Genomic DNA, 27310 nt, shown 5'->3' with positions numbered 1-27310 from the left:
TTTTTGCTTGTACAGAAGTTTTATGTCATAAAATATTTTAATTGTTTACTTATGGCTTTAGTATTTTTCCATCTTTCTTAGAAATGCCTTCCCTCCATTAAATATATTTCCCATAATATATTCTACTTTTTTTTTGCATTTAATCTTAGACCAGTTGAGATTTATGTTGGTGGAAAAGATGAGTTAGGGATTTAATCTTTCTTTTCTTTTGCCCCTAAATGTGTCACTACTTATTTTTCCAATATTTATTATATAAAGGATTTCTTCACTCTGATTACAAATATATACTTATTATAGAATATATGTCCATGTTTATTTCATGAGGAATGAGAAATCTATTTTATCAAATGACTGCTTGACCCTATTTTAAAATTCAGTAAATTTTTAAGAGTATGTTTAAGTACTCAACCAGTCTTACATCCCTGAAATAAAATACATTTGAGTGTAATTTATTCTGCTTGTAATGTGCCATTTAAATACATTTGCTAGTATTTTTGTGACATTATTTTTTATTGTGATACATTTATATAACATAAAATTTACTATTTTAACTATTTTTAAATGAGCAATTCAGTGGCATTAGGTACATTCACAATGTTGTGCAACCGTCACCACACCCATTTCCAGAACTTTTTTCATCATCCCAAAGACAAATTTTGTATCCACTAAACAGTAACTCTTCATTTTCCCCTCTCCACAGCTCCTGGTAACCCCTATTCCATTTTCCATGTGTATGAATTTGCTAGTTCTAAGTAACTTCATATAAGTGGAATCATACAATATTTGTCCTTTTGTGCCTGGATTATTTTACTTAGCATATTTTCAGTGTTCATCCATGTTATAATAGGTATCTGAATTTCATTGCTCTTTAAGGTTGAATATTCTATCGTACACACACACACACCACATTTTGTTTATCCATTTATCTGTTGAGGATATTTGGGTTGTTTCTGCTTCTCGGCTATTGTGAATAATGATGCTATGAACATTGGCATACAACATTTGGTAATGTTTTAAAGCTCTTGCATTGATATTCAAACTGAATTCTTGTAATGTTTTATTTTTTGTGATATCCTTGTGAAATCCATATATTTTTAAGGAAATTACTTATAAAATGGTAGAAATCTAAATGTGTTACATAAATTTAACAATCACTTAAATTTGAGAAAGCAAATAAAAGTCACAATTTTTCTGCATCGATCTAAATTTCTTTCAAAAAGTTCTTATAGTCAGGTTCTAACTTAGTAGTACAAGTAACAGTAATCCCTTATCTAGATGTTTGGTGGCGGGGGGTGGGGTGCATTAATTTTTACTTCCTGTATCCTTTCCAGAGAAAGTTTGTTTTTCTGCGAATCTCAATATATACAGTGTTTGAATTTATATCAAATTCACTTGCTTCCATATGTCAGTAAGTCCTTCAGAGTCAATAACAGTATGGGAATCCATTAGACTGCTAATGTAGCGCCTCTTGATTTTAAGTGATCTCTCTTCTCTAGTCTTTTAAAAGATCTATCTATATAAGAAGCCACTTCTACTGCAACAACAAAAGAAATGACAGAAGAACTATCTATGTTCTACAGGTGCAGAGAAACTCACTGAAGGCTCGCCGAATTAAATAAATAAATGAACAAGTAAGTGAATGAAGAATGGTCAGATTATAGAAAGGGACGTGAGGTGGAAGATCTTTTCACTCTCAAGGAACCCCTGAGTAAGGATATAGATTTGGACACATTTCAAAAGGCACTTGCATTTTAATCATCCTTTTGAAGTAGTTTACAGTTTTTCCAGTTGAGGGTAAATGTGAAATAACCTGGCAGAAAGGAAACAACAGATTAAAATAGACTGAAGATCCGCTAAGAGATCTAGACATAGAAAGGAGAGATTATTTTGAGAAGTATGAGGACATATTTTGTGAGGTTGTGCTGAGCCCATTAAAAAGGATGTGGCGAGAAGAACATAATTCAGGATTAGGAACACATGGGTCAGTGTTACATGGAGACAAAAAAAAATTTAAGTACCAAATGGAAAATAATATTGAAATACATGGGATGTGCATTAGTTACAACAAAAGAGTTATTGGGAAAGACAAGGACTAGACAATATTACCACAAATTTCTAAATTTTGCCAGAAAACATAGTTATTTCAGGTGCCATTCTACTGGAGAGAATGCAGTCCATAGTATTTTGGAATGTTTTTCTTTTTCATAGAAAAAATGTGACTCTGAGTGTCATGTTATTTTCCAATTGAGATTTACATTCACAGGTGAGAGACTAGGAAACTGATATGAATGAAATTGAAATCACAAAGCCCGATCAAATCCTCTGTTCCATTTCCTTTAGAAAAGTAAAAAGCAACGCTATGCAATAGTCTCTGTCTGGTAAAGATAAAACAGGTTTAAGATGTAAGCTACTGAGTGGCTTTTGGAAAACCACATTGCTTAGAAAAATAGGGAGGTGTTTCCAAGATTGTAGGAGGTGATACTGGCTTTGAAATACGGTCATAGTTTCCACAGTTAGTAACTCTGGGTCTCTATTACCTCTTCTTAAGTGATCTGATAATTACTTAGAAAGTTAGAAAAAAATAACACTCAACGAGAATTTGGCTTTGGGTTTTCATCTTTTGGAATAGAGAGAAAGAAACAAGCTCTGTGAGAAGACATGCCAGGTTTTAGAGACTGGTTCCAGCCAGGCACAAAGGCAGCCCCTCTCTCTGGGACAGAGCAGAGTAACCGAAATATAGGGCAAGTGTGGTGCTTTTGAGCATATTTTGGAACTTTCATTTTCTGCATTAATCTACATAAGGAATTGATTTGAAAAGCAGCACTGGGGAACGTAGCTGCGTTTGATCTTAAAAGGGGCCAAATTTGGGGCCGATTTACACTCCTGGCGATCTACTGCTTTAAAAAGTTGGCAATAACTCAAGTTGAGAAATAAAAAGTGGGCCTCGAGGCAAATTTAATTGAAGGCAAGGTCTGATGCATTTCAGAGGATTCTGAAGGCAACATCAAAAGACAGTTTTAAAAGGCATTGAGAGGCTGGATTGCCCAGGTGGCCAAATAGATACAGTCGCAAGCAACCAGCAGATCTCCTGCGAGTGCAGGCGGCGCCTTCCCATCCGCCCATGGCCCTCTCAATTTGGCCACCCTTGTGAGGTACAGTCCTTCTGCATGTCTAGCAGTAACAAAATACAGCTTTAGCCACTTATATGTATCTTTGTTTCTTAGGTCCTCTAAGACACTTGTTGGTGAAGGACCAAGAAATCATGCTATTTTTCTTTCTTCCAATGATGAATATTGTCTTCACTAATACCAAATTGATACCCCAAGCTACGGTTCTATTCTTTTCTTGGATATGTAATAGCTTTGCATGTCAACACTAAACCTAATGCAATCTTTGAAGACATTTTATTTTATTTATTTAAAAGATTTTATTCATTTATTTGACAGAGACATCAAGAGAGGGAACACAAGCAGGGGGAGCAGCAGAGGGAGAAGCCGGCTTCCCGCCGAGCAAGGAGCTCAATGTGGGGCTTGATCCCAGGACCCTGGGATTATGACCTGAGCCGAAGGCAGATGCTAAACGACCAAGCCACTCAGGTGCCCCTCTTTGAAGACATTCTGAACAGTGACGAAACTCAATTCCCATTTTTCCAACACAGTAAACAACTGGATACAAGAAGGCATGGCCAAGTTTACGTGGGCCAAGTTTACAGACAACTTGTTATGAGTTATGACCACTGCTTGCCCGACAGGGACTGTAAAATGATCCTGATTAGAATATGCGTACCAGTTGGAGATGTTAAAATTTTTAAAAATAACTGTGTATTAGACTATGAAATATAGTAGGTATGGATTTAGGGAGAAAGAGTTCATGTTAACAACAGTGAATTTTGTGCATGAATCTCTCCAGGATCTTCTGCATGAATCTCTTAGGATTAAAGAGGAACATACTGTCACAGGTTGCCTCCTTGGAGACTAGACTACCAAGAAATAATTGCACTGATTCTGAAACATCTGTCAGTGCAAACAATAGATGTGCATAGTCTATTTCCTGACTAATCTTGTTGCAAACAAAAATATGAAAAACAAGTAAGAAAAGCTGTTCATTATAATAATTTGATAATATGACATGTTTCCCCCCAAATAAGTGATTAAACATAAAGCCCGAGAGCTAAATAAATCATTCTTAACATGTTTGAACAGGATTTTTATATTTTCCATAATTCAAAATCTTAAACGTCTTTCAATTCCTTGTGTTACTCAATTAAGTCGGCAAATTAACTTGATATTGGAGACTAATTGAAATCAAATCTACCCAAAAAGGTCACGTAGTAAAGTCAGGATCAGGTCACTTCCTCCAGAAGTCCCATGGTTCTTTATCGCCCGTTGCTGGAGGAGACTGTGTCATCACCCACACTAACTACCGGACCAAACAGACAGCAGACATCAAGGGGAGAGATGGCTCTGAGGGAAGCTGTGAAAAGTAGGTCTTTCTACAATGTACCCCCTGAGGGATAAATCACTTTTTATTATAAAAGATTAAACTTTAAATCCATAAATACTGTTGTGCTCCGCTCAACCATTCCTAGTACACACCACACCACATACTTTACAGCTCCCAAATGTACATCCAATATGGCTCAAGTGCAGTGACTGTAACCTTAACCCCACTGGTCTTTTTGTGAGAGGTGGGCAATAATCACTCAGCAGGAGGGAATCACCACTTTTGAAACAAAATCCGGCTTTCAGAATGTTGGTTTTAATTTGTTATACTACAAAAGCAAATGAAAACAAATGTAGGTCAACTTGATAGATGATTCTGTTCTGTTCTGTTTCTCAGTACCTTTTTCGGTAAAAGGGCTCTAAGACTTCTCTCATTGTGATAACTGAATGTATGAAATGCACATCCCTTTAAAAATAATTTAAAGTGATTTAGCATTCTATTCATCAATTAAAAATGGCAAATTTTCTAAGGCATAAATTGTTACTTGATAATATTCCATAAAAGTACTAATCATTAGGAGCTCTCATTCCTCACATTCTTCCATATTTTACATGAACAAGTAATATAAAAATGTGAGCATTATCAGTCAAGTTAAAAATGTAATGGCTCCCAAAAAAGTGAAGAATCTACAATAACAGCAACCTCGCTAAATAGCTCCATCTGCAACAAAGATATGTCTTTGAGTAATTCATAATTTCCCAGTTACCTCATTTGGAAAATAAAAGTTTTATATATTCTATGATTTTGAAAATTAGTCCCAGCGTAAACATTCTGCGATTCTAAAAATTCTAGGAGGTACAATAATTTGCTAGTGAGATATGGTCTGCTTCAATACAAATAGGCAGTTTTGTTGTTTGGTCATCTTCCTGTAAATTATGAAATTAAATCTCACACAAAAATTAGACACTATATATACAGTAGTCTTGTTTCAATATTCATCATCACGCATCAGATATAGACTATTGCAATCTTCAGTGTAAAATCGCTCATGCTGCCACTTAAAAAGCCACCAGGACTTGAAATGCCTTTTATATCTTGCCAACCTGATTTGGTCAGAGATATAGAGCTGCATGTTATTGAGAAGGAGATACTGAGTCTGTCACTGGCTTTCCCATATCCAGAGAATGGACAAGTGTTATTCTGAGAAACAGTATCAAGTTATATAATATTTAAATAAACGATTCAGAGAGAATCTTATACTTCATAATGGATTAATCAAATTCCTTTAAAAAAAGACATTTTTCTTCATACCCACATTTCCACCACATTTCATTACTAAGTAAACATTTTTATGTACATTTCTTTGCCTAATTTGATATTCATAAAAACATGATTAAGGAATAAGTCTGAAAAAATTTAATTGTAAAATATATATCTATTGAATGCACCTTTCTTGTAATAGAGTAAATCTCGCTAAAAAAAAAAACCCACAAAAAACAAAACACTTGCATGCCCAAAAACCTCATCTGAAAGTTAAATTTTCTTGTTTGGTGGGCTGCAACAATTTATTCCTGTTTGAAATAATTATAAAAACAACATTCCACTTAATAATATTTACTAAAATTTACCAGATTAGAAGACAATTGGTAAAAACTACAGCATTTATTTCTGTAATCTTTATTATTAGGATAATTACATGGTCCTTGTTTAGATTTACTCTTCAGAAAGTAAATTACCAGCTTGAATCTGGGTTTCCATTGTTAGCATACTTAATTTATTAAAAAAAAGGAAGTCCTTTTACCCACTGGAATTTATGAATATAAGTGATGAAACCATGCCATTGAATGCTATGTCATGATTCTGGTGATACAAATCTCATATGATAAGAAAATGTCTAGTGAAAAAGTACTCTCAAGAGAACAGTATGGTAATTATTTTTATAAATGAACCCTGACTACAGGAGACTAGAGGTTATAGTCTAAGGGTCTAATAAAGACTAGAAGACTTTCCTGGTTATAATAATTTCCTGTGGATTGGCTAATGCTGTATATTTAGTATCATTAAGTCTACTCTTTTTTATAATAGGAATATACATTATAACAGGAAACAAAACATAATCAAGTGAGTATGTGAATTTGGACAAATGTTGAACCATTTACATGTTAAATAAATAATTAAAATATCTAATTATGCTTCCCATATGCACTGAATAAAAGTGCTATGGTCTTTGGTTGAAAATTGTTCTCAATTGTTGTACTTTCAAAGACTTCTCTGTCCTCTAGATCAGTGTCATATATATGTGTATACTAATATAATGAAGTTTTAAATATTTCATGAAAGACAATGAATAAACATTCATCAAGTCTAATTTTTATCATTTTTTTTCTTAATTCTATGAGAACAGAGTGTATATTGCAGTACCTTTGGATATTGCTTGACAGGAATCAATACCCTTTCTGAGAGCTTTATGTTTTTGTTGCTGATGACATCAAGATATTTCTTTTCTTCATCTTCCTTTTTTCCATCAGAACCTTGAAATTTTTCAATTTCTGAAAAAAAAAATCGCAAGAAAAAAACAGTAAGCAAAATGATAAGTCATAAATATGATTGTTCTTATTACTCGCTTTCTTAAAAAAGATTTTGAAAACTCTTGATAGAATTGAAACACCTGTTAATAGCTATGTGCATGCTGCTACCCACAGGTTAAGGTGACCTCTGTGGGGACGTCTGGGTGGCTCAGTCAGTTAAGCATCTACCTTTGGCTCAGGTCATGATCCCAGGGTCTTGGGATCAAGCCCCGTGTCAGGCTCCTTGCTCAGTGGGACTTCTCTCTCTCCCTCTGCTGCTCCCCCTGCTTGTGCTCTCTCACTTGCTCTCTCTCTCTGACGGATAAATAAATAAAATCTTAAAAAAAAAAGATCACCTCTGTCAACTAAAACTAAAAAGTTACCATTGAAGATGTGACTGTCTTCCATGAAAGTCACATGGAACTTTGTTGGAAGTTCCAACTTAATTTTTAGCATCTTCAAACAAAACACAAGGAAGAATATGCCCTTTAGCAATTTAAAATATCTAAATTAACATAACTTTCCCAGGGACAATAAATAGAACAAAATATATTTTAAGGTTATGTTTCATTTTTACTCAGAATTATTCTTACAAAAAATAATGGAAAATAATAATCATCTATTATCAAATAGGATAGCAAAGATAAATAACATGTTATTTTATATTGTCACAAAACTTAAAGGTAATTAAAAAGGGGGTCACGGCAAAGTCTTTTAAAGGATTAAATCTGTAAATGTTATCATTCATATTCATCATTATGAAACTATCTGTCCATGTTTAAAAAGAATCACTACTTTTGCCTTATGAGACTATTCCCAAAATGCATATTTTTGAGCAAATGTACAATATTTATCTATTCTTTCTTTTTAAAATTAGTTTATTCCACAAAGATTCTTAAACCTCTACTATGGGTACCACAGATAAAACAGAAGACAAGAAAATGTCTCTGCTTTTATGGAATCTATGTTCTGATGGGAAAAATAAATAATTAGAAAACGAATATATATGTACATGCATATTTATGTGTGGGGATAAAGAATAAATAAAGCTATTAAGATATGTTTTTTAGTTTTGTTAGAGACAGAACAAGAACATTTTGTTTCTGTAGTTGTGGAGTAAAGGAAAGGTGATGATACCCATTAAGTATGGAAATTCTCAATTCATACTAATTTATATTGCATTTTGAAACAATTATTTTATAAAGATCTGACTACTTCTGGAGGTAAAAAGAATACTGTATTGCATCTAACAGCTTTGTTCTTTGTTGTTTTATTTGTAATTAGCATCTTTTCCAAAATGATTTCACATACCTTATGTAAAATCACTGTAACATTCGGATGCAAATCTTTTAGCATATTGTTTATTTGGCTCACGTGGAATTGTTAAAAAAACTTTTTGAAGTAACATTACATTGCTTACTCAGATAATGGAATGAATGCTATACTTCATAGTTTGCACAAAGTCATTTACAATCACTTTTTTCAGGTATATGCTGTAATTTCCTAACAACGATTATCTTAAACTGTGCTGGTTGAAAAGAAGCTATATGTAATATGTCTATAATTTCTATTTAGAATGATGGCATCAGATTCTTACTTTTCCACTCCAGATTATTAACAAGCCACTTTAACTGACTATCTTTTTCAACCAAGAAGCATTCGCTATCCAGGCTTTTCAATCCCTTGTATAATTATTAGACACAGAACTCTGACAACTTCAAAGAAAGAATATCCATTCTATCTTCTGATACTGACAGTGAACTTCTGATCACCGCCCTCTGGGTACATGCACCTATCTAATACCATACTTCCTAGCTTGCTGAGGCAATTGTAATGTGGGACACCCTAAAGAAACCAACTCAATACCCAATCTATTAAATGTACGGTTTCCCCCTTGTCACTCTGTCATAAAATAAATCGAATTTGTCTGACATTATTTGTTCTCTACAAAACTACTACTACCCTTGGCATTTTTAGATGTTTGCAATTTGATCAATCAATGATTAATTCCAATAAATTTTCCATCAAGAAATGGAGCTGAGTAAAATACCATTTCCACTGCTTTTTCTGCTCATTTCTACACTTTCCTTTAAAAAATGTTGATATATCTTTTGCCCTTCTGATTCTTTCAGGGAGTTATCTTGTCTTTCTTGACATATCTACATGACTAATAGCTCAGTAACTGCATTTGTCAACTGCATAGTATAAGAATGGTATGAGCCAAATTTGCCTGATTTTAAGACCAGAGAAAACAATGTATACAACACCTTTCCTTTCTAATTTTAGTTTAAAATACTTCTTTGTTTCATAATTAATGCATGTTCATTGTGGAATGTTTAGACAATACAGGTACCCATAAAAATTTAAAGGCACCCATTGTCATCTAGCAATAACTAAACAGTTTTGTGTAGAGGAGTTGAACAATGTTTTATACTTGTTTATATGGTCTCTCTTTAAATTTAGCTTCCATATTATTGGGAAAACATATTCTATATTAAGGCAGGCTTATGTTAAATCCCAGTGGTTACAAGGGAATACACCCATGACCAAAAGTTAATTCTGTTGTAATCTCATAAATTTAGTACTATGGAGAGAGCCACGAAAAATAAGACAAGGAATGCTAAAAAAAATTCTTGAATGAATATGGCTATTAACAGATAAAACGTGAAAGGAGAACAGAAAATACTAAATTTTTTCATCTTGCAAAGCTGAAATTCTAGACCCATTAAACACTCATTTTCCATCCCCTTCCCATAGGCCTTGGCAACCAGCTTTTCACTATCTGTTTCTATGCTTGACCGCTTTAGATACTTCACATGAGTAGCATAGCACAGTATTTGCTCTTTTATGCCTGGCTTATTTCACTTAGCATAATGTCCTCAAGGTTTAGCCACGTTGTAGCATGCGTCAGGATTTCCCTCTTTTTAAAGTCTTTAAACATTCCATTGTAGATATATACCACATTTTCTTTATCCATTCATCCATCAATGGACAGCTGAGTTGCTTCCTCCTCTTAGCTATTGTGAATAATGCTTTGATGAACATGGGTGTGGAAGTATCACTTTGAGATCTTTCTTTGAATTATTTTGGATATATACCCAGAAGTGGGGTTGTTGGATCATATGGCAATTCCATTTTAATATTTTGAGAAACCTCCATACTGTTTTCCGTAATGACTGCATTTTATAATCCCAACAAGAGTGCCTAAGAGTTCCGATTTCTCTGCATCCTTGCCAACACTTGATATTTTCTGTTCTTTTGATAGTGGCCACCTAATGGATGTGAGGTGATACCTCATTGTGGTTTTTATTTTAATTTCTCTTGAGCATCATTTCATATGCTTGTTGACCATCTGTATTTCTTTTATGTGGTATTATCTATTTAAGTTCTCTGCCCATTTTTAATTGGGTTATGTGTTTTATTTTTGTTGAGTTGTGGAATTTCACTATATATTTTGCACAATGATTAGATATATGATTTGTGAATATTTTCTCCCATTTCATAGGTTGCCTTTTCACTCTGCTGATTGTTTTTTTCGATGCGCAGAAGTTTCTCAGTTTGATATAATCCCATTTATTTCTACTTTCATTGCCTGTGCCTTTGGTGCCATATCCAAGAAATCACCGACAAATCTGATGTCCTGAAGCTTTTCTCTTATGTTTCCTTCTAGATGTTTTATAGTTTTAGGTCTGTAATCCATTTTGAGTTAGGTTATATGTATGGTATAAGACAAGACTCCAACTTCATTCTTTTGCATGTGGAGATCCAGTTTTTCCAACACTTTTTTTGAAGAGACTGTCCTTTCCCCTTTGTGTTTTTGGCACCCTTGTTGAAGAATATTTGACCATATACACAAGGGTAATTTCTGGGCCCTATTTTTGTGTCACTGGTCTATATTTCTGTCTTTATGCCAGTACCACACTGTCATCATTACTGTTGCATTGTATTATATATATAATATATATATATGTTATATATTACAGATATATTACATATATACATATACATATATTACATATATATGATATATGTAATATATCATATATTATATATATGTTTGGGGTTTTTTTGGGGGGGTTTTGTTTTTTAAGTTTTTATTTAAATTCCAGTTAGTTGACATACACTGCAGTATTAGTTTCAGGTGTCAATACAGTGATTCAATACTTCCATACAATACCCTGTGCTCATCAGAAGCACACTCCTTAATCCCCATCACCTATTTAACCCATGGGTTGGAAACCCATGTCCCCTCTGGTAACCATCAGTTTGTTCTCTATAGTTAAGAGTCTGTTTCTTGATTTGCCTCTCTCCCTGTTTATCTCTTACACTGTTGGTGGGGATGTAAACTGGTACAACCACTCTGGAAAACAGTATGGAGATTCCTTAAAAAGTTAAAAATAGAAGTACCCTACAATTGCACTACTAGGTATTTACCCAAAGAATACAAAAATACTAATTTGAAGGGATACATGCACACTGATATTTATAGCAGCATTATCTACAATAGCCAAATTATGAAATTACGAAAATAGCCCAAATGTCCTTTGGCTGATGAATGGAAAAAGAAAATGTGGTATATAATGTATTATATATAATATATAATTTTTTATAATGTCTTATATTTTGAAAACAGGATGTGTGAAGCTTCCAACTTTGTCTTTCTCTTTCAAAATTATTTTGGCTATTTGGAGTCTCTTGAGATTCCATATACGTTTTGGAATTTTTTTTCTATTTCTGCAAAAAAAATGTCTTTAGGATATAATAGGGATTGCACTGAATCTGTAGATTTCTTAGGGTATTATGGACATCTTATCAATATTGTCTTCCAATTCACAAACACAAGATTCCTTCTTCTTATTTGCATCTTCCTTCATATTGGTTAGTGATTTTTGTAGATTTCAGGTAAGAAGATATTTTGAAGGGCATTTTTAGCTCTGCTTTTGCCTCACTTTTCCCTCATTTTCTTTGGGCATATAATTTCTTAATTGTGCTTTTTCTTGGTTTATTTTATTTTTTAAAACTTTTGAATTTGCATATTTAATTCATTTTTTATATTTTTACTGATAGAAGTATTTAATACTATGAATTTTCTTTAGAAAACTTCTTTAGCTATGCCTGTCTATTCTGATTAGTTGTGCTTCAATTATAATTTCTTTGCAGAATTTCTGCAATTTCATTTTCTTATTCTCAAAATGTTGTTTAGTGTTTAATACCACTTTTAAAAACGTCCAGATGGCAGAGCCAGTCTTTTACTTTGATATTACTTTCTCTTTCTTTTAAAAGACGAATGCCTAGGATAATAAAAGAAAAAAAAATTAAACTCTGAAAATATTCCCATAATCCAGATGATCTACAAGAACCCTATATAAAAAGTGGGCTTCTGAAAACACTGAAAATAGTAGGAACTCTACTGGGTCCTGTGAGGTAGATTGTGGAAAAATGAAAAAGGAAAATTTAGATGGCTCCAAGAGTCCTAGAACACAGAAATTTCAAGCAAGTATTTATCCTCAAAAGAAGAGATGAACTATAATGTAGAATTCTCGGTGATCTGAAAAGAAAAAAAAGAAAGAAAAACATAAAACTGGGACAAGACTACACAAGCGCCAAAGGATGAGTGATTGTGAAGTAAACAATGGAAAAAGCTAAACGATGGAGACTATACAACACGCGAGGAAAAAGCTGACGGTGCTAGAGTAGCAAAAGCACTCCAGGATCTTAGAGAACAAACATGTCTTTCTTTAAGTCCCTTCCTGAGAGGGAAAAACTGCTTCAAGCCAAGTCCTAATGGAGCATAAGGCAAGGACAACACCCTAGCTGAACAGTCTATTCCAAGAGAAACCTCCTAAGAGCACAGGCAAAATTTCTCATTTAAACATTAGAAAGAGAAACAGATTGTGTTGAAACTCATACAAGTGTATTATAAAAGAAAACAAAAAAGGAAAATGAACTAAATAATATATTGACAGAAAGTGAAAGCAGGGGGCGCCTGGGTGGCTCCGTCATTAAGCGTCTGCCTTCGGCTCAGGTCATGATCCCAGGGTCCTGGAATCGAGCCCCGCATCGGGCTCCCTACTCAGCGGGGAGCCTGCTTCTCCCTCTCCCACTCCCCCTGCTTGTGTTCCCTCTCTCGCTGTCTCTCTCTCTGTCAAATAAATTAATAAAATCTTAAAAAAAAAAAAAACTTATGTCTCAAAACCATCAAAAAAAAAAGAACGTGAAAGCAGGAGAGAAACATGATAACAAATCAGAAAAATAAATGATGGGAAGAAAGTGGAATTACAAAAGTAATAAAAGAGGGGTATATATCAGAAATAGATGGGTTATGTAAGAACCAATAAATTAGAGGAACTTGTAAAAAGTGCTATCAGAGCTCAGGAATGAACTATAAAGAGTCTAGTACATAAATGAAAAATAAACTAGAAATAAAACAAGACTAAATAGACAAGAGAAATAAAATCAGAGGAAAGAATTAAGCACTACTATAAAATCAGAAAGTTAAAAAGATTTGAGAGAAAATGAAAGATGTAAAAGACAGGTAATGATGACCAAGGTACAAATACCTGGAGCTTCGAGAAGTTGAAGACTAAAGCAATAAAACTGAAGAAACAGTAAAAACTACAATTCAAGAAACTGTTTCATAAAAGAACTATATGATAATGTCACCTGAATTGAGGACTGTGACTAGCTCAATGTTCTGATCTGAGGGAGAGGGATAGGCAGAAGGAGGAGGAGAAGTAGAGGGAAAAAGGGTAGAAAAGAGAAGGAAAGAGAGAGAGACTGATTTTAAGACTGACAGGTGCCAACAATAATGCAAGATTTAATGGACTAGAAGTAATTGCTAAAAAATTAGTTCCAGACAGTGGTTAAAACTCTGGCTTAAAAAACAACAACAAAAAACCAACCCAAAAAACAGAAAGCAAGACAAAAAACTCTGGCTTTAGAATATGAGCCGCATATGTCTGCCTTAGTTTGACACCTAGAAATTAGGAAAGAATTCTTGGTGTATTGTAAGGATTAACTAAGTTATATGAGCAAGGTGCTTAGAAAAGTGTCTGTCAAAAGCATTGTTGTTTTTATTATTATTCTCATTATTATATATTAAATTTAAAAGGACCAAAGCAATGTTTGCACTAGACCCATAAGGCAAAATTTGACTGAAGAGGGAGCCAGAAATTGATCTCCAGATTAAGAAAGCATTAAAGAGAAATAGGGAATGCAACTGGCTAGACTGAAGAATCATATTCTATAATTCTTACGTATGAAGAATGGCTTTTCATTTTGCCAATATTTTTAAAAATATTTTTAATATCTTCCCTATGTTTGTAGTTTAGAATATTCTATAGCCCAAGCATAAACAATGTCAATTCATTTATTTTTTATTTTATTTTTTTTAAAGATTTTTATTTATTTTTTAGAGAGCGAGCGAGAGAGAAACAGCATGAGAGGGGAGAGGGTCAGAGGGAGAAGCAGGCTCCCCACTGAGCCGGGAGCCCGATGTGGGACTCGATCCCAGGACCCTGGGATCATGACCTGAGCCGAAGGCAGACGCTTAACCATCTGAGCCACCCAGGCACCCAATGTCAATTCATTTAAAGTTTAGATTAAACTCATTCTGAAAATATGAGTAAAATTTCAGTGAAGGGGATTCTATTTGAATATCTGAATTTATACCTCCATATTCCAGTCACTTTCTTAATACATATGATTTTTTTCTGAAGTCATAATTCATACTTTCTTTTTTAAAGATTTATTTATCCACTTTGAGAGCGTGCGTGTGTACGCTCAAACACACACACACACACACACACACACACCAGCAGAGGGAGGGTTAGAGGGAGGGAATCCCTGAGCAGACTCCCCACTGAGTGTGGAGCCCAGGCTGGGCTGTATTTTACTCCCCATGAGATCATGACCTGAGCCAAAACCAAGCGTCCATCACTCAACCAACTGAGCTACCCAGGCACCACCGTAATTCATACTTTCTAAACTGGGTGTGTTGAGTTTTTAACAATAGTCTCCCATACACTTCTATCTAGCATTTTTCTGACCTCCAGAATACAGTTGGCTTAAGATTTTAGAAACATCAGTAGCCATAAAATTGATGTGTTAGGCTGCATCTGTATAGCAATGCTTTACACAAGTTATTTTATTGTGGTTAAATTTATTTTTGTAACTTGCACATTATAGAGATTCATATTTTTAAATATAAATGACATATAATTACACAATAACAGAGAAATCACAATTACTTGTTTCATGAAAAATTATTTAACATAAATGAACTTTTCTCTCTTTTTTTTTTAAAGATTTCATTTATTTATTTGAGAGAGAGAGAATGAGAGACAGAGAGCAGGAGAGGGAGGAGGCTCAGAGGGAGAAGCAGACTCCCCGCTGAGCAGGGAGCCCAATGCGGGACTCGATCCCGGGACTCCAGGATCATGACCTGAGCCGAAGGCAGCCGCTTAACCAACTGAGCCACCCAGGTGCCCTGAACTTTTCTCTTAAAACCAAATTTAAAATTGGGCATTAGCATATTTTAAGTGATCTTTCTAAAATAAATTCCTTATTTCCCAGTCATTTCAGAGAGAACATGCTTTGCATGATCAAGGGACTTTACGATGAATGTCAGATATTCTATCAAAGCTAATCAATGTGAGTAATGACCTTATTCTTTCATTAATTTAATAAATACTCCTGAATTATAGTCTACCTCATGTGTGGAGGATTAAGTATAGAAGGAAAAGAGTAAAAGCCCAGAAATAACGAGGGAGACTTAGCATACAAGATTGAGGTTGAAGAGTCACTAGTAACCAGACTTGGGATAAATCTTGAAGGTAAGACATCCTTTCCTAACTATAGATAGGAAGTGAAGGGGGAGGGAGAGAAAAATAAAGGACAGTCCCTAGATAAGTGTTCCTAGCAATAACATTGATTGTGTGTGTTTGTATATGTGCTGATTTATTTTCACCAAGAAATCATATAACTAATCTTCTTAGAACTATATACTAAATAATAATAAATATGTTCTTAGTCAAACAAATTACATAGAGCATGGTTATGCTTAAATTATTTTTGTGCCTAAATTTTTTTATAGAGTGAAATACATGCTCTTCCGAGTACTTATAATTCTAAAATTCAAGTAACTTCTAGTTCTAGGGAAATTTTAAAGAATCAAGATATATTTAATTTCCAAATAGACTTTGAAAATAATTTTTTTTGCAATATGCGAGAAAAGGACATTTATATGCAAGGTATAATTGTATAATATATTGAAGCAAAGAACATGGAATTAGTCTGGGAAGAAAACAAGTTATTGTCCATAAAATGTAAATGACCTTTAAATGTAACAATGGGGAATGATGCCAGTATTGAGTTATTTTGAAATTTATGCTTTGTCTAAAACCAAAAGTCAATAAGAGGTTGTAAAAAATTCTTTTATTTATGGATATTTTCTGAAAAGATTTTATAATACAAATAATGCTCAACTGCCTAGTGATTAGAAGTCCTTATTATAAATGGGGCATGAACAACTTAGACTTGCATAATATAACTGAGCAAAAGTTATCCTACTTATTTCACCTTCAAATTATACCCTTTAAGTTTCTAAGTAAAAATGTTTTCTGCTGTTTGTATTTGAATATAGAACCAAACTTTTATCAATTAATGTTAATAGAATGAAAGAGTGCAATATAGAGTAATTTTCGTCTTCCTTTTAGAAACCCCCATGTAAAATCTCAGACATCAGTATTCTATAATGCAGTAGGAGTCCAACATTTCAAATTCTAAAAATTTAAGTCTAGAATGAATGGCTAAATATACCATAAATAACAACTGTTTGTTTTGAAACATAAACTTAACATTAATAATAAAAGATCTGAGGAAATGATTTAGCACAAATTTTCCTTCATTGATATTGATCAGAAAGATACATGCTTTCAAATTTCAGTTTCAAAGAAAGGGTGAAAAAATATCAATGTTACTTTGACATATGTAATTTTTTTTTAGCAGCATAACTCCATGGGCAACAATTATCTCCCTTTTCAAATAAACAAACAGGAGTTCAAAGAGCTAATGTAGCCTATACTATAAATACAAGAAGGAAAACAATAGGAAAAAAGGGGATTTAAAAATTCGAGAAGAGCAGTTCTCAGTGTAGCCTTACATTTAATAATGTAAACAAAAACTAAAAAAAAAAGAAGCCAGACTTAAAATGGCTTAAAAATACCATTTATCATGGGGCACCTGTGTGGCTCAGTTGGTTAAGAATCCAACTCTTGGTTTCAGCTCAGGTCATGGATCTCAGAGTCATGAGATAGAGCCCTACATTGGGGTTGGAATTCTGTCTCTCTCTCTTTTCCCTCCTGCTCATGCCAAAATAAATAAATAAATCTTTAGAAAAAATACCATTTAGCAACTTGTCCTCATATAAAATATCTTCTGGGGAGGGGGTAACTAAGGTTTATGTCTTGCCTTTCCTGCTTCCAGGCAGCGCAGAGCTGATGGTCTTTAAGGAAAACTCACTTTCTTCTAACTTGCCTGGGATAAGGATTTCTTGTGTAATTTTTTTTCCTTTTCACCCTCTTTACAACTTTTTGATTATTTAATTTGTGATAGCATTTTATCCTTATTTTGTACATGCTTTATTATAAGCTGCCTCAAATCCACCTCAGAAATAAGTGATAAATACCACTTTATTTTAAAATTAATTACTATTCAGTATTAATAATTAATTATTAAGCCAACAATCTCTACTAATGCAAAATTTCTCTAAGGTCTGTTTGTGGTCTTTGGCATTAACTCTGAATGTTAATAGCAGGTTTGTCACCTGGTAGCTACACAATCTTAAGCAAATTAGCCTTAGTTCCTTTTTTTTTAAGGAAAGTAAATCTATCAAATGATGACGTTATGGGAATTAGCATTTTGTGTACACTTCACTGGCAATAATTATGATGTTGTTTTGATATTATAATGTTTCATATTATAATCTGTCTCCCTCTATATTTTAATGTCTGAGTAGATTTTTCACTCTTTTTCACAGACCCTGAACTTAGCCCAATGACTAACAAGGTAAACAAAGAAATTATGCCCTAAATCTGTGTTTCCCACCAAGGAAAAATGAAATGGGTAATTTCTTACAAAACAGAGCTTAAATAATAAGAAGGGAAGCTTATGTGTGAATAATGATGTTAGCAAAAGAGATGTTGCAAATAATGGATCTCTCAGAATCAAGGTCAGCAGGGCTAGTAAATAGTAGTCCAATTCCAAAAGGTCTTAAGGGATGGGAGGATGTTCCGAAACATGGAATGATATTTTCCTTTTTATTGAAGGCCTGAATAACTATTTCAGATCCAGTAATGATAAATCAGTAGTAAAGTTCTGCAAATAATTTAAGTACCTACAAAAGTAATTATTTTGATAATTGAAACAGAAACAGAAAAAGTAAAACTTGATTTAAAAACAGCCCAGGTTGCCTGGTGGCTCAGTCAAGTGTCCGACTCTCGATCTCAGCTCAGGTCTTGGTCTCAGGGTCGTGAGTTCAAGCCCCATGTTGGGCTCTATGCCCAGTGTGAAGCCTACTTAAAAATAAATAAATAAATAATCCAACTACTTGTTTTCAACAAGATTAACCATAGACAATGAACTATTTTAACTACTAATTCATTTTAACACCCTGAACCCACTAAAAGTGTGAAACTGATACCCACCTGCCCCCCTTTCCTGACTGCTTTTCCAAATTCCAACCACTGTAAGTCTCAGCTCACAGTTCCTCTCCCCCATGGAGTAGAGAATAACTTACAGGGATTTCTCTCTTTGTGAACTCTTACCTTTCAAGTCATGTATTACATATTCAACAGTACTACCTTTCAGTCCTAACACAAGGCCATACCCTACCTAACTCTATGGCCTTGGACAAGTCATGTAAGCATTCTGGGCTTCATCTGTTCCCTCCTCCCACCCTCCAACCCACCCTAAAATGAGAACCAAATCTTAGGAATTGCATCCTAGTATATTCTCAAGATCACAGACTTCAAAATATAGTATTGTATCTGTTACTTATTAGTTGTAGAACACATGGCATCAAGAGTGATGATACCTATTGCTTTCTAAAAATTTCCTATGTGCTAGGCAATGATCCCATACACGGAATAGTTGAGTTCACTTAGTTTACTTAAAAATTTTGTGCCACACTGTTTGCTTGTAAAATGGGTATAATATCCTTATAAAACTGTTGTGAGGATTAAATGAGTCAAGCAAGTTATCCAAAATAACTTGGTATAGTTCCTGACACATAATAAGAGCTATTATTATTAGCTCTTCTAATCTTATTACTTGTGTTTGATGGCTGGGCATGAGGTTTCACTGAACTCTTTTCTTTTCCATCATTAAAAGATCACGATAGGGGTGCCTGGGTGGCTAGTCAGCTAAGCATCCAACTCTTGGTTTCAGCTCAGGTCATGATCTCAGGGTTGTGAGATGAACCCCATATCAGGCTCCATGCTCAGTACAGTCTGCTTGTTCCTCGCTCTCCCTTTCTGCCCATCCCTGCACTCGCACTCTCTCTATCTCTAAGATAATAAATAAAATCTGTATTTAAAAAAAAGATCATGACAGCCAATGCTGTCACATGATTACACCTAGTCTTTAGGTAGACTATTAATTATTGAGGGCACATCCATGATTTACATTTGTTTCCTTTACCAGACTAATATCATCATGTATATGTTTAAAAATGTCATATGTGTGGATTTAAATGAGAAACAGAACAAAATGAAAAAGAATGAGAAACATAATCCCATAGCGATAGTAAGAATAGGGTATAGAATTAATTTGTTGAAACCTCATCAAAAATAGTTGAAACTTTTGGATAGTATTATCACCTGACACTAAGCGGTCGTACTTCACAAAAGGCAAGAGGTCAAGTTTATTTTATTTTTTCAACCTTGTTAACTGCCAGACACAAAGTCTTAAGGTTTAAAATTAATGCCTTTTAAAAGGAATAGAATATTTTATTGCTACTCATTCCAAATACATCCATGCACAATCTTGGATTTGTCCCTCTTTGAATGCATTCAATGTTTTGATTTTAGTTCTTGCTAAGTTACACACACACAAAGTTGCACATAACAAAACAAATGCAGGATACATATTTCTGCTTGCTGGTTCTTAGCCATGAAATCAATCATTCATCTTCTCACCCATTAGCCCCTTCATTCAATAAGTATTTACTGAGAGCCTACTGTGTGGCAGGCCCCATTCTAGGAACTAGACACACCGTGGTAATGCAGACAGACAGATTCCCTGCCCTCTTGACTCTTACAGACAAATGAAGTAGAAAGTAAGTGAGTAAGTAAATTATGACAGAATCTGGGTGGGCATGAATGTTTCAAAGAAACATAATGACACAGAAAATGGTGAGAAGGGTGTGATATTTAGATAAGGGTGATTAAGAAAGGTCTCTTTAAGAAGGTAATACGTGATCAGAGACCTGAATTAAGTAAGGGGTTAAATTCATGAACATCTAGGAATAGAGTCTGCTAGGCAGAGGGAACAGCAAGTGCAAAGCATCTAAGACTGCAACGAATTTGGCATACTTGACCAACTGTCACAAGGACAGTACAGATAAGGTGAGAGAGGTAGAAGGAGTAATATAATGAAGGCCTTGTAGTCTGCGTGTGGATGGAGTAACACAATTTTAATGAATGAAATATGGCAGAAGTGATGGTGTATGACTTCAGAGACTACATCATAAAAAACTGTGGCTTCCTCCTTGTTTTCTTGGATCATGTGTCTAGAGGAATTAGCTGCCCTGTCATGGGAATACTCAACTAGCCCTAGGTAGAGTTCCACGTTCTGGATGCCTGTAGCTAATAGTAATACACAGAAGCCAGCTTGGAAGCAGATGCTCTGTCCCTAGTAAAACTTTCAGATGACTGCAGTTTCTTCTGAGACCCTGAGCCAGAACCACCCATCTGAGCTTCTCACAAATTCCTTACCTACAGAAACTGTGAGATAATAAATGTTTGTCATTTTAAGCTGTTATATTTTGAGTTCGTTTATTATGAAACAATAGATGATACACCATGACATAGAATTGTTATTTTCTTTTAAGTGTGATGCAAAGAGTTTGAAGAATTTTACCACAGTTTTGATCTGATTTGTGTTCTTAAGAGACTATTCAGCAGTCCTATGTAGAATGGCCAGAGAGGAGGCAGGGAGACCAGTTGTGAGACATAGATCAGGTGGGATATGATGAAGGCTAAGGTATTAGAGGTAGAGGTCTAAAAACTGGATTATTTTGAAGGTAGAAGTTTGTTTAGTAATCAAGTGATATTTTAAGCATGTTACAACCAAATATGACTTATTGTTACTTATATATTGCTATTTAGCTATAATTTGGGTTATATTTTAGAAAATTGGTTAAAGCTTTTAAGTTGATATGTTATGCATTATAATGTTCTCATGTAAAATACTGGAAAACGAGGACTCAGCATTTATATTCAATGTATTTCTTTTTAAATGTATTACTAGTGTTAAGTGGGAACAGCGTGTAGTCATAACTGTTATTTCTGATTTTCTTATATTCATATTCAACTATATTTATTTCTAGAGCATGAGTAGAACATACCTCCTATGTTTGTGGGGAAAAAATGAGACTTTACTTTTGCCAAAGATACCTGGAGATATATTATCTTAATAAAAAGAAAACAACACATTTAAAGCCAGCAGCTCAACTTGCATTCATTCAGTTCAAATTAAAAGGCCTTTTCCTGAGTCTACTTTTACTGTGATAATTATCTAAATCAGCGTTTATTCACCATTTAGACTAATTTTACAGAAATACTACACCCAGATGTGCTTGAATTTGTATTAATTTATTTTCAAGATGTTCAAAAGTCTAATTACATTAGGTATTCCTTGTGTTTGAAAATCAATTTTCCTGAATTGAATAAAGGTGAGCTATTATTCACTCAAGTTAAAAATTCCTAATATGCCAATAGCAGAAGGTATTTAAATAGAACTGAATATGACCTGCTTCACATTCATCATGTTCCCGGGCACAATTACTTCATCCAATACTTGTTCACTCAGCAAATGTTACAGAGAGTGTCTTATTGTGTGTAAGTTATTGGGAAGGACAAAAAGATGAAGTAACATTCTATCTTCAATTGCTAATTATCTAGTGACCAATAATTGCAAGCATCACAGTGAAACAACACTTATTTTATTCTTGTTCATATCATGCCTAATTTCTTATTTGTATATTTTAGTAAGTCATACTATCAAAGGCAAATCGAGTTTATTAAATATATATGCAGTATTTACGAATGACATAAATATAAATTGGAAGCTATATATACACACACACACACACACACACACACACACACACACACACATATATATTCCTACTTTGTTGAGTTGTTTTAAAAATTGGACAAAATGTAATTTAGGGACTTGGTGTTTGTGGTAATTTCTATTCTCTAGGAAAAATTTACCAACCTTTTCCCTTTACCCCAATCATCTTTAACCAATTCTAAAGAGAGAAATTCCTCTGCTAAATCAAAGTCAAACAATGAGGGGCCATATTAAAAACAAAGTTTCTATAGTGCTTAAAGATGATCTACTTTCCATTTGTTCTTCCTATTCCTCTTTTTAGTTACTCCCATGAAAATGATACGATAAAATAGACTGTTCTCATCTTATGAACGGGCCTCTTACCACCACGTTGTGGTCCTGAACACAATACACACTAAGGGCCTCTCTTTGGTTGCTGCTCTTTAGATGTAGGGCGAAATGCTTTATTTTCTTTGAGTCTGCCTTCCTCTGCCTCTCCTCACCAACGAAGCAGTAAATCCTTGAGAAATGAATTCTCTGTCGCTAAGGAAAATGTACCAGTGTCTGGTTGGCACGCGGTCTGAATTTAATCGCCATAGATTCCATAGGTCTCACAAATGGCACAGCTTATCATATGATAAAGCAGAATGTGTTTTGTGGCAAAGTCCCAGGAAACAATCACTCTTCATTGCTCATTCAGGAACATGCAGTGCGAACAGGTGGCTGATTGTAGACTTGGAATCTGGATCTTGAGATCTCTCTCCTTAACAGACACAATTGTACCAGCTACTCAGGAGGAACCCAAGGTTCTCTAATGTCTGCTATTTTCTTTCTACTTTATCACTGTATTGCACTCCCCTTGTCACACTGTCAGACAGACATTTTCCTTTTCAATACATGAAGACATAAATAAGAGTTGAAAAGCTTCTAATTTCTCTTTGTCACATGTTATCATTTTGACAATTTCCTAGACCATGAAGTCCATGTTTCATTACTATTCCCATGCCAAACATAGGTAGCTAAAATATACCCATTTTATCACACCCATGTGATTATAAACTCGGAATTACCACCATCATTATTACTAACATGTACCACTACTTCATTACTTGACCTTGTGCAAGTCCATTTACACTTTCAGTTCCAAGTTTCATTATCAGCAAATGATAATTGTTTTTCCTTAATGAATCTGAAGGGCTCTTCCAATTCTGCTATGTGTTGAGTCTAACTTTATCATGCAAAAATAGAACATGATGTCTACAGGGTAGACAGGTTCAATATAATTATTTGGTCCTTGATTTAAAAAGCTTGAGGTTAACTTGACTTGAGATATTTTCTCTTTTTTAACTTCATCTCTTCTCCATTTTTACTTGGCAGTTTCACTATTGCTCACATCCTGTATTATAATGGTTAAGAGTGCTCTAAGAAACAGGGCCCTATTTTCCTCATCTATCAAATGGAGATAAAAATATTATTACTTCACACTTCTGTCTTGGTGTTAATGGTGATAACAATTAAATTGCTTAGAATATTACCTGATATACTTTTATTGCTGTTATTGTATTTCTTGATGTCCATTAATCTACCTGTAGGAAAATGCACCATGCTTACACTATGGTCTTAAACTGGAGACTCATCAGAACTATAGCTAAAGGAAGAGTCAACAGGATAAGGGAGAGCCTAAGGCACTCTATCCTGCACAGCATTTATTTATGTTGGTTATTCACAGATTGAACCTGACTGTTTAGATAGCTGAAACTTGGTATCTTCACCTGGGAGTCTCAGCAGTGGTAAAAGAGGAAGTATTCCTGTGTCAAAAAAAAATTTTACAAATGAAACTTATTTTGTATCCTCATGACAAGGTAGGTGAGTTAGACAGGATTCTGTGAATTACATTTTTCGGCAGGAGGTATATCTAGATAGATATAGTTGTAGATATAGATATTAGCTATATAGATATTAGATGTATAAATATTACATATATAGAGATATCTATTATAAATATAAATATAAATCTATTTATAAATCTATATAAGTCTACATCTATATCTATATCTCTCTATTTAAAACCTTCAGATATAATTCACATACCATAAAATTGAAAGTTACAAATTAACTTTTATTTTTAAATTTTATTTTACATTTTTTTATTTTATTATGTTAATCATCATACATTACATCATTAGTTTTTGATGTAGTGTTCCATGATTCATTGTTTGCGTATAACACCCAGTGCTCCATTCAGTACGTGCCCTCTTTCATACCCATCACCAGGCTAACACATCCCCCCACCCCCCCCAGAACCCTCAGTTTGTTTCCATAGTCTCTCATGGTTCGTCTCCCACTCTGATTTCCCCCCCTTCATTTTTCCCTTCCTACTATCTTCCTTTTTTTTAACATATAATGTATTATTTGTTTCAGAGGTACCAGTCTGTGATTCAACAGTCTTACACAATTCACAGCACTCACCATAGCACATACCCTCCCCAATGTCTATCACCCAGCCACCCCATCCCTCCCACCCCCCACCACTCCAGCAACCCTCAGTTTGTTTCCTGAGATTAAGAATTCCTCATATCAGTGAGGTCATATGATACATGTCTTTCTCTGATTGACTTACTTCACTCAGCATAATACCCTCCAGTTCCATCCACGTCGTTGCAAATGGCAAGATCTCATTCCTTTTGATGGCTACATAATATTCCATTGTGTGTGTGTGTGTGTGTGTGTGTGTGTGTATACCACATCTTCATCCATTCATCTGTCGATGGACATCTTGGCTCTTCCCACAGTTTGGCTATTGTGGACATTGCTGCTATAAACATCGGGGCGCACATACCCCTTTAGATCACTGCATTTGTATCTTTGGGGTAAATACCCAGTAGTAAAATTGCTGGGTCATAGGGCAGCTCTATTTTCAACTTATGAGGAACCTCCATACTGTTCTCCAGAGTGGCTGCACCAGCTTGCATTCCCACCAACAGTGTAGGAGGGTTCCCCTTTCTCTGCATCCCCGCCAACATCTGTCGTTTCCTGACTTGTTAATTTTAGCCATTCTGACTGGTGTGAGGTGGTATCTCATTGAGGTTTTGATTTGGATTTCCCTGAAGCTGAGCAATGTTGAGCATTTTTTCATGTGTCTGTCGGCCATTTGGATGTCTTCTTTGGAAAAATGTCTGTTCATGTCTTCTGCCCATTTCTTGATTGGATTCTTTGTTCTTTGGGTGTTGAGTTTGATAAGTTCTTTATAGATTTTGGATACTAGCCCTTTATTTGATATGTCATTTGCACATATCTTCTCCCATTCTGTCGGTTGTCTTTTGGTTTTGTTGACTGTTTCTTTTGCTATGCAAAAGCTTTTTATCTTGATGAAGTCCCAATAGTTCATTTTTGCCCTTGCTTCCCTTGCCTTTGGCGATGTTTCTAGGAAGAAGCTACTGAGGCTGAGGTCGAAGAGGTTGCTGCCTGTGTTCTCCTTTAAGATTTTGATGGATTCCTGTCTCACATTTAGGTCTTTCAACCATTTTGAGCCTAATATTGTGTGTGGTGTAAGGAACTGGTCCAGTTTCATTCTTCTGCATGTGGCTGTCCAATTTTCCCAACACCATTTGTTGAAGAGACTGTCTTTTTTCCATTGGACACTCTTTCCTGCTTTGTTGAAGATGAGTTGACCATAGAGTTGAGGGTCCATTTCTGGGCTCTCTATTCTGTTCCATTGATCTATGTGTCTGTTTTTGTGCCAGTACCATACTGTCTCGATGATGACAGCTTTGTAATAGAGCTGGAAGTCCGGAATTGTGATGCCGCCAGCTTTGCTTTTCTTTTTCAACATTCCTCTGGCTATTTGGGGTCTTTTCTGGTTCCATACAAATTTTAGGGTTATTTGTTCCATTTCTACAAATTAACTTTTAAAGTTACAATTCAGTGGGGTTTTTAAAATATATTGACAGTGCTGTGAAACCATCACCACTATCAAATTTTAAAACATTTCATTCACCAAAAAAAAAAAAAGAAATAAATAAACCCCATGCCCATTAGCAGTCACTACTTATGCTCCTCTGACTGCAGCTGTTGGCAACCACTAATCTACGTTCTGTCTCTATGGATTTGCCTATTCTAAACTTTGCATAAAAAAATAAACTTTGCACAAAAAATGTACTCTGTTAGGTCTGGCTTCTTTCACTTACCATGTTTTCAAGATTATTTTGTAACATGTATCAGTCCTTTCAAAAGCCAAATAATATTAAGTTGTATTGATATACCTCATTTTGTTTACCCATTCATCAAGTGAATGGCATCCGGGTTGTTTCTACTGGTTTGATAAATAATGTTATTTTGATCATTTGTGTGCAAGTTTTTGTGGGGATATATGTGCTCAGTTCTCTTGGATAGATTCCTAGAATTATTCAGTCATCCAGTAACTATCTGCTTAACATTTGAGGAACCACCGAACTGTTTTCCAAAGTTACTGTATCATTTTAAAATCCTGCCAGCAATGCATGAGGGTTCCAATTTCTCCACATCTTCATCAACACTTGTTACTATCTATCTTTATTTTAGCCATCCTACTGTGTGTGAAGTTGTATCTCATTATGAATTTCATTTGCATTTTAATAACTAATAATGTTGAGCATCTTTTAATGTGATCGCTTGTAATTTGCATATATTCTATGAAGGAATGTCTAAAATCCCTTGCACATTTTTAATTGGATTATCTTTTTATTATTGAGTTATACATATTCTTTACATTCTTGGATAGAAGTTCCTTATTAGACAAGTAATTTTCTCCTAATCTCTACATTTTCTCTTTACTTCCTTGATGGTATCATTTGCACCCAAGTTTTAATTTTGATGTAGTCTAATATATCCTCTTTTTTTTTTTTTTTTGTCATCTAAGTTTTGTGTCATATGTAAGAATCCAGTGCCTAATCCATGGTCACAAAAATTACTCCCATAAGAATTTT

General features: G+C 34.5%; 1 protein-coding gene across 2 annotated transcripts in view; it reads right to left on the bottom strand.

Moving 5' to 3' along the window:
* The window catches only part of KHDRBS2 (KH RNA binding domain containing, signal transduction associated 2), a 561940-nt gene that overhangs the window by 462870 nt on the left and 71760 nt on the right, over nucleotides 1-27310 (bottom strand). For both annotated transcript variants that reach the window (XM_021692046.1, XM_021692047.1), the window contains exon 2: nucleotides 6865-6992. In XM_021692046.1, coding sequence (XP_021547721.1) covers nucleotides 6865-6992 — 128 coding nt within the window. The remainder of the gene's footprint in view (nucleotides 1-6864; nucleotides 6993-27310) is intronic.

Source organism: Neomonachus schauinslandi, chromosome 8 (genome assembly GCF_002201575.2).
Source record: "Neomonachus schauinslandi chromosome 8, ASM220157v2, whole genome shotgun sequence".
Taxonomy (NCBI): Eukaryota; Metazoa; Chordata; class Mammalia; order Carnivora; family Phocidae; genus Neomonachus; species Neomonachus schauinslandi.
This window is presented reverse-complemented; position numbering and strand designations above follow the sequence as displayed.